The following is a 12,056-nucleotide window of genomic DNA, read 5'->3' as shown; positions in this document are numbered from 1 at the left end:
TTTTAAATAGTCATCAGTGGAGAAAGATGCTCTTTAGCAGCAGATTGGTGCAGTTCCAGCATCTACCAGCACACTGTAAAAAATGGCTGTGAAATCTACAGTTATTTACTTTAGATTTCACAGTAACATTACTGTATATGATTTTTACAGTAGAATGTTGTGAAGTTCACAGTAAAACCTTGTCCACATGACAAAATTACAGTAGTCTAAGCATTACAGTTGAAATCACAGTAGTCAAAGCATTACTGTAAAAAAAATCACAATATAGCCACTATAGTACTGTAAATAGCAAAGTAAACTACTGTATTTTTCCTTTTTTATCTTATCTTATCTTTCTTTTAACTCTGGCGTACCATGGGATTTGTATTTTACAACCTAAGTTTTATCTTTTTTTTCTTTCACTGGCGGAAATGGGCTTCATACATTTATCCAATGAGGATCATTGTTTAAATTTGGCTGTATGAATAATTCACAAAAAGATTACCGATTGTTTCCACCGCCACATGTTGCACATTAAAGTATAAAAATAGGTTTAATTTCGCTAGCTGATCACAAACGTTGGCCGGAGTGAGATCCAATCAAAGATTGTATTGTTACCTTTTAAATTGATTTGGCCAATCACGTTATTCGTTGAACTGGCATCATATTTAAGCCATGAGTCTACAATGCAACTATGCAACAATATACAACATTAATTTTATAAATAAATGTACATAAACTTCACTGAAACACATTAAACGTGATCTAAAATATACAGAAATGCCTAAAGTATAAAACTAATAAACGACGTAACAAAAAAAAAAAAAAAAAAACAGAGTATAGTACTACTCTTTTTTTCTGTTTACATGTACCATGGTCTTGCCATTACTTTTTTAAAAAAGGCACTACTAAATATTTTTTTGTATGTCTGACATTGTTAAAAAAAAATTACAGTTACATCCATGCTAAAAAATATTGTCTCTATCAAACCACATTTACTCTGGAATGGAGAACACTTTTGTAATGATTATATGCATTTTAACATAATATCAAGAGAAATGTTCAGACTATATAATAAGAGTATATAATGAACATTTTACAATGTTTAACTGATCACATGAAAACCATACCTAGAGAAAAAGGAATAAATAAATAAAAAATGAGTTTAATAAAATGAAAAGAGCAAAGGTGCCACTTCACTTCTCTATCGATATCATGTTTAATAATAATATTACGTTTGAATAGCTTTTTTGCTTTTACATTTATGTGTCATATGTTTAGTTACATTGTAGACTCATAGCTTCAGAATGACACCGGTTCAACGAATAACGTGATCGGCCAATCAATTCAACAAGGTAACAACACCAGTTTTAATTGGATCTCACTCTGGCCAATGTTTGTGTTGAGCTAGCGAAATTAAATCTATTTTTATACTTTAATGTGCAACAATTGGTGTTGGAGACAATCGGTAATCTTTTTGTGAATTATTCATACAGCCAAATTTAAAAAATTAGCCAGACAGCTGCTGGGTAACTATCAAAAACTAAACGAGATAGCCAGCAGAGTGGGCGGGGTTTACCCAGTCTAAAAAGCTCTAGAATCTTTGGGGAAAAGCGCGAACGCAGCACTTGCAATTCTGACTCGTTAGTGACAGAATAGCTCCGTGAATAATCAATAATAGTAGTCAAATTTCGGTTTCTTTACACAAGACTTTGTTTTCTGATTATATTCATTTTTTTCGTCTTTGTGTTGATTTATTTCACTTTTTCTTGAGAGGAATTCAGCGAAAACGTATCAGTGAGAGATCCTACGGAGACGTCTCCACAGCCGTTAACGTTAGTGCTACAGTGAGTGATTTTTTTCCCGCCCTTGGCCTCTGCGGGAGTTTCCATCCTGGAATCGCGGATCCTCCACCGAATGCTTGTCGGGACTCCAGAAAATCAGTAAGTAAATTAATGTTACCATCACTTTATCATTTTAGGAGCAAAATAAAAAAAAAAATTTCTGTGCCACCCTTGTCAGGCTGTGCTGAGCCACAGGTATCCAGCTAGCGCTAGGAGTATAACTAGTTAGCTTGCCATCAAAATGAATTACTCATGCAAGCACTGTAATTTCACCACAGCTTCAATTACTGCATTTGTTCGTCATTTGAGCATACACAGAAATCGAGCTAACTTTAGATTTCCATGTGGCATAGCAGAATGCTTGGCCACTTTTGTGACACGTGGCGCCGTTCAAAGCCACATGTACCGCTTTCACAAGAAGACAGCTAAACCAGGACTTGAAAGGCAAATTGATGGAGTGGATTTGGCTTGCACTGTTGAAGGTTGTAGCTATGTGTCAGCAAATTTTTCCAGCTTATGTGAACATCTTCAATGGCATATTAAAGATGGCACAAAAGTGTCATGCCCCTATATTAATTGTTTAAAACATTTTCGTGTCCGTTCATCCTTTGCCTCACACTTGAATCGGAAACACAAGAATATATCTAGTTCTCCATGTATTAGCCAAAGTTCTACCAGTGCTACTAACATCACCTGTGCCTGCCTGAATATGTCAGCAGACAGTGAACTAGATCACACTTTTGAGACAACCTTTGACGACGATAATAACACAAATGATGAAGTGGACACAGATGATTTTATGAACAATCTGGCCATGTTTTATCTCCGAATGCAGGCTAAAATGCTGTTACCAGCCAGTACAATTCAGACCTTAATAGAGGAAATACAAGAGGTGCACAACACTGGTCTGACTCATCTTTTGTCTAGGATGCATGAAGAGTTAACAAAGCTGAATGTCCCTTAAAGTGATATTAAGAGGCTCCTTGATGATCTCTCAAAAGATAACCTTCTGAAAATGTGCAACGAAGGGGTGTTTAGAACCGATCAAACCCGTAAAACCTTCTTTAAGAGCAGATTTAGCTATGTTGAGCCAGCTAAGACTTATTTGGGCATTGATGCTAAAGGCAAAGAGAGGTTCTATCAGTACGTGCCCATCAAGGATACAATAAAGTCACTCCTCACTCAGAACTCTGTTAAAGAGCAGTATGCCCAAGCTAAAGCTGACACTGAAACAACTCCTGATGTTCTGGAAGATGTGAGAGATGGTAGAAACATTAAAGAGAATATACTTTTACGAGCTGCACCATCTTCATTGTCTGTCATCTTGTATCAGGATTCTTTCGAAGTTGCGAACCCACTGGGCTCAGGCAGAAAAAAACACAAAATACTGGCTATGTACATGACACTTGCAGAGATTGCACCACACAACAGGTCTTCCATTGATCCAATGCAACTTGTTATGTTGTGCAGAGAGGAGGATTTCCAATTTTTTGGACAAGAAAAAGTGTTCTCCACTTTAGTCAGTGACTTAAAAGAAATGGAGGAAAATGGAATTGAATATGGTGATGAGAAAGTAAAAGGCTCTGTGATTGCCATTACTGGAGATAATCTGGGATCACACAGTATTGGCGGGTTTACTGAAAACTTCAGTAAAAGCACACATTTTTGCCGGTACTGTGTCATAGACAGAGTGTCTTTTCAAACAGATCCCACCAAATCTGGTCCTAAAAGAACCATAGAGAGTTACAAAAACAGTGTGGCACAGGTAGACCAGGAAATGAACAGTGGAATAAAGTTTGACTCCGTTTTCAATCAGTTGAAATATTATCATGTTTGCCAGCCAGGACTCCCTCCATGCCTGGGTCATGACCTATTTGAAGGGGTTGTTTCAGTTGATCTTGCTATGTACATTAAGCACTTAGTGACAGTGGGCAAACACTTCACCTATGGTCAACTGAATCGGACTATATCACAGTTCACATACCTAGGCAGTGATGCAAATAACAAGCCATGTGAGGTCAAAACTAATGGGGAGAAGCTGGGAGGGCATGCTGCTCAAAACTGGTGCCCCTTACGTCTCTTTCCTATTCTGGTTGGAGACCGAATCAAAAATCCACTTGATGACGAGGTGTGGCAGTTGTGTTTAAAGCTCAGAGAAATTGTGGATTTGATATGTGCACCCAAGATCCATACCAACCAAGTAGCATACCTGAAGATTCTCATTGAAGAATACATCCAGCTAAGAACTGACACATTCCCAGAAAAGACACTAAAACCCAAACACCACTATCTTGTCCATTACCCAGAACTCATTCTTCATTTTGGTCCCCTCATTAGGTTGTGGACATTGCGCTTTGAAAGCAAGCACTCATATTTTAAGCAGTGTGCAAGGAAACTGCATAACTTTAAAAACCTCTGCAGTACCTTAGCAGAAAGACACCAGTTGCTACAAGCATATTTACATGCTGGTAGCTTATTTCCACCAACTCTGCAAATGGGCCAACCAAGTAAATTTGATGACCAACTGTACCAGATTGGCATTCAGAGAGCTGTCAGTCTCAAGGGTCTCCGCCCAGAACACACTATTGAAACACCCTCTGTCACTTTCAAAGGCACTCTGTACAAAAGAGGCATGACTGTTGTAGTGGACCAAAATGACACAGGGTATCTACTTGGGAAAATACTGTTGATACTGATCAATGAGTCAGCAGTGCATTTTGTTGTACAGCAGTATCAGTCTGTGCCTGTTGTGGATCTTGGGGTTTATTGCTTACAAAGCAACTCAGAAGCACAGTATCAGTGTTTGACTGTAGACAAGCTTGCAGATTATTACCCTCTTTCTGTATATAATCAATTTGGTCTTAATCTTGTTGCTCTGCATCATTCTGTGTTTCAGAGAAAGAGTAATGGACTCTATTGAGAAGGCAATACAGACCGTGCTACCACAGCTAGATGAAGCGAAACTTGAAACTTTGGTCAATGAGCTGGTGAAAGTAGGTGTTGAAGGACCAGATGATCTGCAGTTCATTCAAGAAGATGACATCAAACATCTTCTCACACCCATTCAGTGCAGAAAGATTCTTCATTCCTTGAAAGGTGGTGAGATTACAGTTGTTTTAATTAACATATTAGTTGAGCTGCAATAATTAATAATTAAATTTAATCAGCAATAATTCAGTCATAATTTTTGTAAAGAAAAAAAGTCCAAATTCTCTGATTTCAGCTTATTAGATGGGAGGTTTTTCATCACAGATTTATGACTTCATAAGCAGCAGCAGGGAAAGATGGTCAGACTGACCCAGGTGGGGGAGTGGTGTGGCCTTGTAGGCCTCGGGGATGTTAGTGTACACACGGTTTCCGCAGGGTCTTAAAAAGTACAAAAAAAAAGTAAAATTTCAAAATCAAAATTTTAGGCCTTAAAAGTCTTAAATTCACTCAAGTATTGAGTTCTATGTCTTAAATAATTTTAAACCGGTCTTAATTTTCCTACATACAATTTTACGCTACCTCTAATGCAATTTGAATAAATTAATTTACTTTGCAAGTAATTTTGATGTTGTGATAAACATTAGAGTAGGACAGTAGGCCCATTGCAATTTTGAGAAAATGGCCTGATGATTAAGTGGTGTTAAAGCATATGACCTCTTGATGAGATATAAAACCATTTAAGATATTTCCCATATTCCCCCATCCATGCAGATCACATAGTCATGCATTGCATTTGCTCTTTATTAAAACGCATTGATTTTAATATACACCTGCAATGCGGCTGAAAAAAGCAGATCATCAAAAATATTTCTATAATAATTTCTTCAATAATATTCTTATTTGTTCTGACCATCAGTTGACCTCAAATCACCCATCTAGGCTGATTAGTAATTGAGATATAGCCATTTCAACCTCCTGGCAACCATTTTGGTGGCCATTTTGAAAATCACCCTTTTCCCAAGGTCAGATTTTAATAGATTTTTAGTATGTTATTTTGTACCAGAATCCATAAAAAAACCTTTTGTATCAATTTTGTTGAGGTTTAACCTTATATTGACCCACCTGAAAGAAAAAGATTTAGATTAAAAGATTTTGAAAATGGGGCCTTTCTTGGAGTCAAACTTTAGTAAACTTTTAGTATGTTTTTAAGTACATCTGATACTACTGTAAACCACTGAGAAACCTTTTTTTTTAGATTTTCACCTGACTATTCTGTGCTTTCACTCATACGTGTGTAATGCAGGTCCTGCCAATCCCCAGCTGAGCCCTTCATTGCCTGAGCCACTGTCAGTTGCCTCTTCCAGCACATGCCCCATATCACCCATCAGTCCCATCTCTGCATGGGTGAACAGTTTTGAGGTGCCATGGAACAAAGTGAGGCCCACTCTTAGAAGAGCAGTAGATGCTGGTGAGAGGCCAGCTCCGGATGACCGCAGACACTTGATGAGAGTCACCGTTGATGCAATGAGAGAGCATTCCTTGAACCCTACTCGCAGAGAGTGCGTGGTAGTGGCAAAAGCCATAACTCAAAAATATCCAAATAGCTTTTTAGACAAAAATGAAGAGGGGGAGCTAATTGGATGTGGGTATTTCAGCGTTATAAATCAGCTCAAGACCAGAGTAGAATATTTGAATCGAGGCAACACTCTTTCCCGTCTGAGGAAGCACAAACGCACCCAGAGAGATGATGAGGATGGTGATGATGACCAGCCAGCAGTAGCTACATGTGTAAGAGTCGACAGTTATGGGTGTGTTCGTTGGCAGCCAGAGGACTATCCAGATGGGGAAACATCAGCATCATTAGAGGAAAAGAAGCTTGAGATGTTGGATATATTCAGCCGAGAGGGTCTCAAGGGCGCTGAGAGAGGAAGGGTAGAAGACCTAATGGCAATCACTTATGCCAAACAGCGTGAATACATCAACGCAAAGCCTTCCCCAAGCATTCTGGATGTGGGTAAAGAGTGGCCATTTCTCTTTTCACAAAAGTTTTTATTGTCCCACTTCACCACTCTCACCAATGTTGAACTATACACAAGACTGAGCAAAGATTTGGACAAAAAGGGTAAAAGACTCCTGGATTTCTTCAGTAGTCAGATTACAAGGTGGAGGAAGGAAGTAAGAGCTGTTCTGAAGGAAGCCCTAAAGAAGGACCGAGAAGGAACTGATGGCCTAGCAGCGATGCTTGTGATGTTGGCACACTTCAAAGAGCAAGAGGAGTCACTTTTTCTCATTGCTGATGTAAGTTCCTTAATTACTTAAATCTTTTATTTAAAGTTTTCAGCAATTGTCACATTTATCGCAGAAGAATCATTTTCCCTGATTAGAGTGAATCATTTTACACCCCCCAAATTGTATTGCAGGTTGATGAGCCTCCAATGCCATCTTGTACTTGGGTTCAAGTAAATGCAGGTTTGCGTCTGGCAATCCTGTCTTCCTAGGTGTTTGTATTGTTAATAGTTTGACGTAATGGGTTTCAGGCCAGGTATATTGTTAGAGGGCACCTTTATGTTATTGGTGGTTTAGCACTTTTTCATTGATAGACCTCACCTCAAACTATAACCCACATGGTGCAAGCTTCTATCTCAATTGTTTTGTAGAGCATGCTGGGTAAAGTCACTCTTGTCCACTGTGTGCACAATATTTTAATTAAGAGAAAATTTATGTAGCCTGGCATAAGGTTAGTGTGGTACTTGGTTAATTTTCTTATTTCCAAGGGGTGTAAACATGCACAAACCATCGGAGCAACAAAAAATATGGCTTCCTTATCAACAAATTTCAATAAGCTTTTTCTATCCTAGAGATAATATACTGTCTAGCTTGTTTCAAGTAACTCTTATCTTTGCTGGTATTCGTAGGTGACTACCACTCCCACAGACGCAGAGGCCCAGCTGTCTCTCCCCATCACTCCAAGGATCATCATGCTCGGTAAATTTCACATTCGATGTTAACGAATCCTTTGAATATATAGGGCACAAGCAAAGAAAGTCTAGTCTGGAAAAAACTAGTGAATGCAGTTTGTGTCGTGTCATTCACTGCCTCTGCACCAGTCAGGAACAGCACAGTCACGTCAAAAACTTAAGTTATGCGGAGTACTCTCTCATCCTTAGTAGCCATCTCTGATGTCGTTATTGCTATTTCAGATTGCTTGCTATGTATGTGTCACTTTCTGTTTATCTATCACCAACCCAGTTACTGCTGCTTAATGCACTGCTTGGGAGATATGTATGCTCCCTGCCCTGTTTTTACAATCATTTATGTGAAGCAAGTCATTTATAGAATGTATTGCTATGAAATATAATTTTTGTAATGACTCTTTACTAAGGAGAGACAATCCTGACTGCAAAAAAATGGATGCTGTCGATCGAGGGGAGGGTCGTAATCCCACCTGGTGCTCACCTGGCTGACTTCACCACTGCCTTGGTCGCTCTCTTCGCCTGTTACTATGTATTCAACCTAGAGTATCAGGTGGAAGCCAGCACAACCCTGGAGTTTGTTCAGAGGTATTTATTATTTTATATAGTTTGATTGAAAGATAGATTGAAATGTAACAGCAAATTGACAATTGAAAAGCTGTTCAAAATCACCTTCCTTTAAAATGTTATCTAAAGTATCTGAGTATCTAAATAGTGTAGGTTGAAGCCTTCTTAAAACTTGAATGCTTTATTATAGAACAGAAGGGCTGTTGGGCTAAGGGCATGTACACACTATATTCCTTTTAACATAAAAACCTTTGGGAGAAATTGAGAGGATGTAGATGGCTGGGGAATATGATTTGCCCTGAAAAAACAAACAAGGAGAGTGGTTTATGTCCCATAAACAGTTGTGATTTGCTAACCAGTTAGTCATTACTTAATTACTTCCTTAGGCCTGTTACTCCGAGAAGGAGCATAGGCCACTGACAATATTTCTCCACTTTGCCCTGTTCTGTGCCAGCTAGTGTTGTGCCGATAGACGATAGTATCATGCATCGAAGATAGCCAAAAATATTGCTGATGGCGTATTACCAAGACAATAATTGGCTTTTTTCCCCATTAATGTAGGCTATTACACTACTACTACTACTATTATTATTATTATTATTATTATTATTATTATTATTATTATAAGGGTATTATTATTAAATTAATATTAGGACCTACAATTCATTTGCCTTTACTAATTTCATAACGACATCACCAAATAACCTGCACTCCTCAATGAAAATGTTTTTAAACCCGACTACAAAACTACATCCTTTCGTTAACAAGAATTATTTTCATTTTTTCACTTAATTTTGTCATTTTGTCGTTAATGTATGGCCTACAAGAGCAATATTAAGCCAGTAAATTAAGATAGTTGATAGACTACCATTATCAGCTTTTGTTGAGGTAGATTCCTCGTCTCTGAGAGAATGCGCCGTTAATGCAGCGACAGATGCCGAAATCTCGGTAAGTTTTGTTTTCACTTTTACTTATAAGTGCGCGAGTTTACATACACGTTCTTAACCCGATTATGTTTAATAAGCCGAGCACGTTTACATGCACACAATACGCTGATAACTCACAAAACTCATCTTATTTGTATGTAGTCTTGTAAATCCATTAACCTGTTTTCCTTTATCGGAGTCAAGTCATAAGCTTAAGCATAAACCAATCGACACAGCTAGATTTTTGCCCCTTACCCCGATTTCTCACGGAATGTAAACCCATTAACCTGCTTTCTTTGTAGCTACTTTTTGAAGCGTGCATATGATATATGAAAGCGTCCTTATACAATGCATTAAAACTCATCCAGACAGAGCGAGCTTTTCGCGGTAGCTATAGGGAGGAGAAAATGTATCAAACTCAGACTCTTTCTTGACTTAAGAAATTATAAAAATGTGTTATCTCGTGTAGAAGTACAGTGCTGGATCTGTGATCTGAGAGGATAATGTGTCCGTAGTTTTCCCGCTGACATGTTGAAATGCTCTTCTGTTTTTAATGTTTTATTTAACATCACAACAGACATAATAAATGGAATCAGATACACAAATGATTAGGCTATGTTTTTACCTCACTACCAGGAAATAACCTGATTTATTAATAAACACTCCACCTTTGCTAGCAAAATAGAAAAGGATTATGATATATAAAACAAAGTAATTAGGCATAATAAGCAAATGAATGAGTAAAGTAATAAGCCCTGCCCCCTCACGATAATATCGTGTATCGGCGATCTCACAGGCTGACGATTTGAAAATGGAGCATATCGCCCAACACTAGTGCCAGTTCATCCAGATCTTGCCATCTGTATCCAGCTCTTTCCATCTCAGCTGTAGAGGAATAGTAATGGAGAAAGTAAACAGCCTTGTCTTACTCCTGTTGTGATGTGAAATGCCTCTGTCAGCTGGCCTTCATGTATGATTCTACATTGCTCTTACAGTTACTCATTAACATGTACATATTGTCCCACCCCCTAACTCCTATACTCATGTTCATAGGTTTTTTGTCAGGATTAATCCTGACTCCAACAAGTGCACTGCAAAGGAGCAGATGAGCAAGACGACTGGGAGAGTGGTGAAGCGGAAGACTTCATACATGAACCCCCATGTAATCTCCTTCATCAGGGACTTCACTGAGTTCTATTTGCTAACTGACTAGATGCAGGTGAGGTTCTGATAAAAGGTATAATAATAATAATAATAATAATATAATTAATAATATAGGTACAGTACAGGCCAAAAGTTTGGACGCATTACTATTTTTAATGTTTTTGAAAGAAGTCTCTTATGCTCATAAAGCCTGCATTTGTTTGATTAAAAATACAGAAAAAACTGTAATATTGTGAAATAATATTACAATTTAAAATATCTGTTTTCTCTGTGAATATGTAGTAAAATGTAATTTATATCGTGTGATCAAAGCTGAATTTTCATCATCATTACTCCAGTCTTCAGTGTCACATGATCCTTCAGAAATCATTCTAATATGATGATTTATTATCAATGTTGGAAACAGTTGTGCTGCTTAATATTTTTTATAACCGTAGATACTTTTTTCAGGATTCATTGATGAATAAAAAGATAAAAACAGAACAGCATTTATTTAAAATAGAAGTCTTTTGTAACAATATTCACTAATGTTAAAAAGTTTGGGGTCAGTAAATTTAAAAAAAAAATTCTTTTATTTAAAGAAATTAATACTTTTATTCAGCAAGGATTTGTTAAATTGATTAAAAGTGATAGTAAAGACTTGTATTGTTAGAAAAGATTTATATTTTAAATAAATGCTGTTCTTTTAAACTTTTTATTCATCAATGAATCCTGAAAAAAAGTATCATAGGTTATAAAATAATATTAAGCAGCACAACTGTTTCCAACATTGATAATAAATCATCATATTAGACTGATTTCTGAAGGATCATGTGACACTGAAGAAGTAATGATGCTGAAAATTTAGCTTTGATCACAGAATATAAATTACATTTTACTACATATTCACATAGAAAACAGATATTTTAAATTGTAATATTTCACAATATTACATTTTTTTCTGTATTTTTAATCAAACAAATGCAGGCTTGATGAGCATAAGAGACTTCTTTCAAAAACATTAAAAATAGTAATGTGTCCAAACTTTTGGCCTGTACTGTATATATGGGTATATTATAAGTGATCATAATTTGATGATGATAATAATAATAATAATAATAATAGCATAAGTACCTTGACACAACTCCAACATCACCATCTTAGACCGACATCACATGTGGTGCAATACAAAGTAATTGTAATCAATATAATTGTTAATGTGTTTTCTTTAATTTCAGGGCTCCAACTGGGATTCTGGGTCTCCAGGGTCAGGGCATTCAAGAGGCCATAGACCTTTATTTCAAGTGTCAGGGGAATGAGATTTCTAAGAAGTTTCTTTTCATTTCTGTTTTAAATGTTCATGCAAATGTTCAATATTGAATAGCCTCGTTCTGTAAAATTTGCTTCAGTTTCAATTTGCCGCATTACAACCTTGTTAACTAGATATTATGTTAACTTTGTTGTGTGTCTAATGGCGTGTCGTCCATTACCCCTTACTTGTGTTGTCTTAAATAAATAACTGTTAACAATTTTCTTGTTGTCTGCAGTTAATTGAAATATTTTGCAATATGAGTGATACTATTAATGACTGCTAATATTAAATCACAGTGATACAGTATTTAAATTGTATAGTGAGAAACTGAATTTACCGTCATTAACTGTTACCTACTGTTAATAGTACTGTATTGCCATATACA

General features: G+C 36.9%; 1 protein-coding gene across 1 annotated transcript; it reads left to right on the top strand.

Moving 5' to 3' along the window:
• The first annotated feature begins 6,021 nt into the window (after positions 1-6,021).
• LOC132142065 (uncharacterized) lies at positions 6,022-10,454 on the top strand. The gene is made up of 4 exons (XM_059551698.1): positions 6,022-7,049; positions 7,667-7,736; positions 8,134-8,311; positions 10,270-10,454. The coding sequence occupies exons 1-4, from the start codon at positions 6,255-6,257 to the stop codon at positions 10,427-10,429; spliced, it is 1,203 nt and encodes a 400-aa protein (XP_059407681.1). The 5' UTR covers positions 6,022-6,254; the 3' UTR covers positions 10,430-10,454.
• Positions 10,455-12,056: the final 1,602 nt, after the last annotated feature.

This window comes from Carassius carassius, chromosome 6 (assembly GCF_963082965.1).
Source record: "Carassius carassius chromosome 6, fCarCar2.1, whole genome shotgun sequence".
In the NCBI taxonomy this organism is placed as follows: domain Eukaryota; kingdom Metazoa; phylum Chordata; class Actinopteri; order Cypriniformes; family Cyprinidae; genus Carassius; species Carassius carassius.
Note: the sequence above shows the minus strand (reverse complement) of the source record. Positions and strands in the feature narration are given on the sequence as shown.

Bases quoted from the DNA above. Each gene is read 5' to 3' on its own strand.
- LOC132142065 (XM_059551698.1), top strand. From the start codon at position 6,255: ATGAGAGTCACCGTTGATGCAATGAGAGAGCATTCCTTGAACCCTACT. The intron at 7,050-7,666 runs GTAAGTTCCTTA...TGGTATTCGTAG, and splicing joins CACTTTTTCTCATTGCTGAT to GTGACTACCACTCCCACAGA. The intron at 8,312-10,269 runs GTATTTATTATT...TCATGTTCATAG, and splicing joins ACCCTGGAGTTTGTTCAGAG to GTTTTTTGTCAGGATTAATC.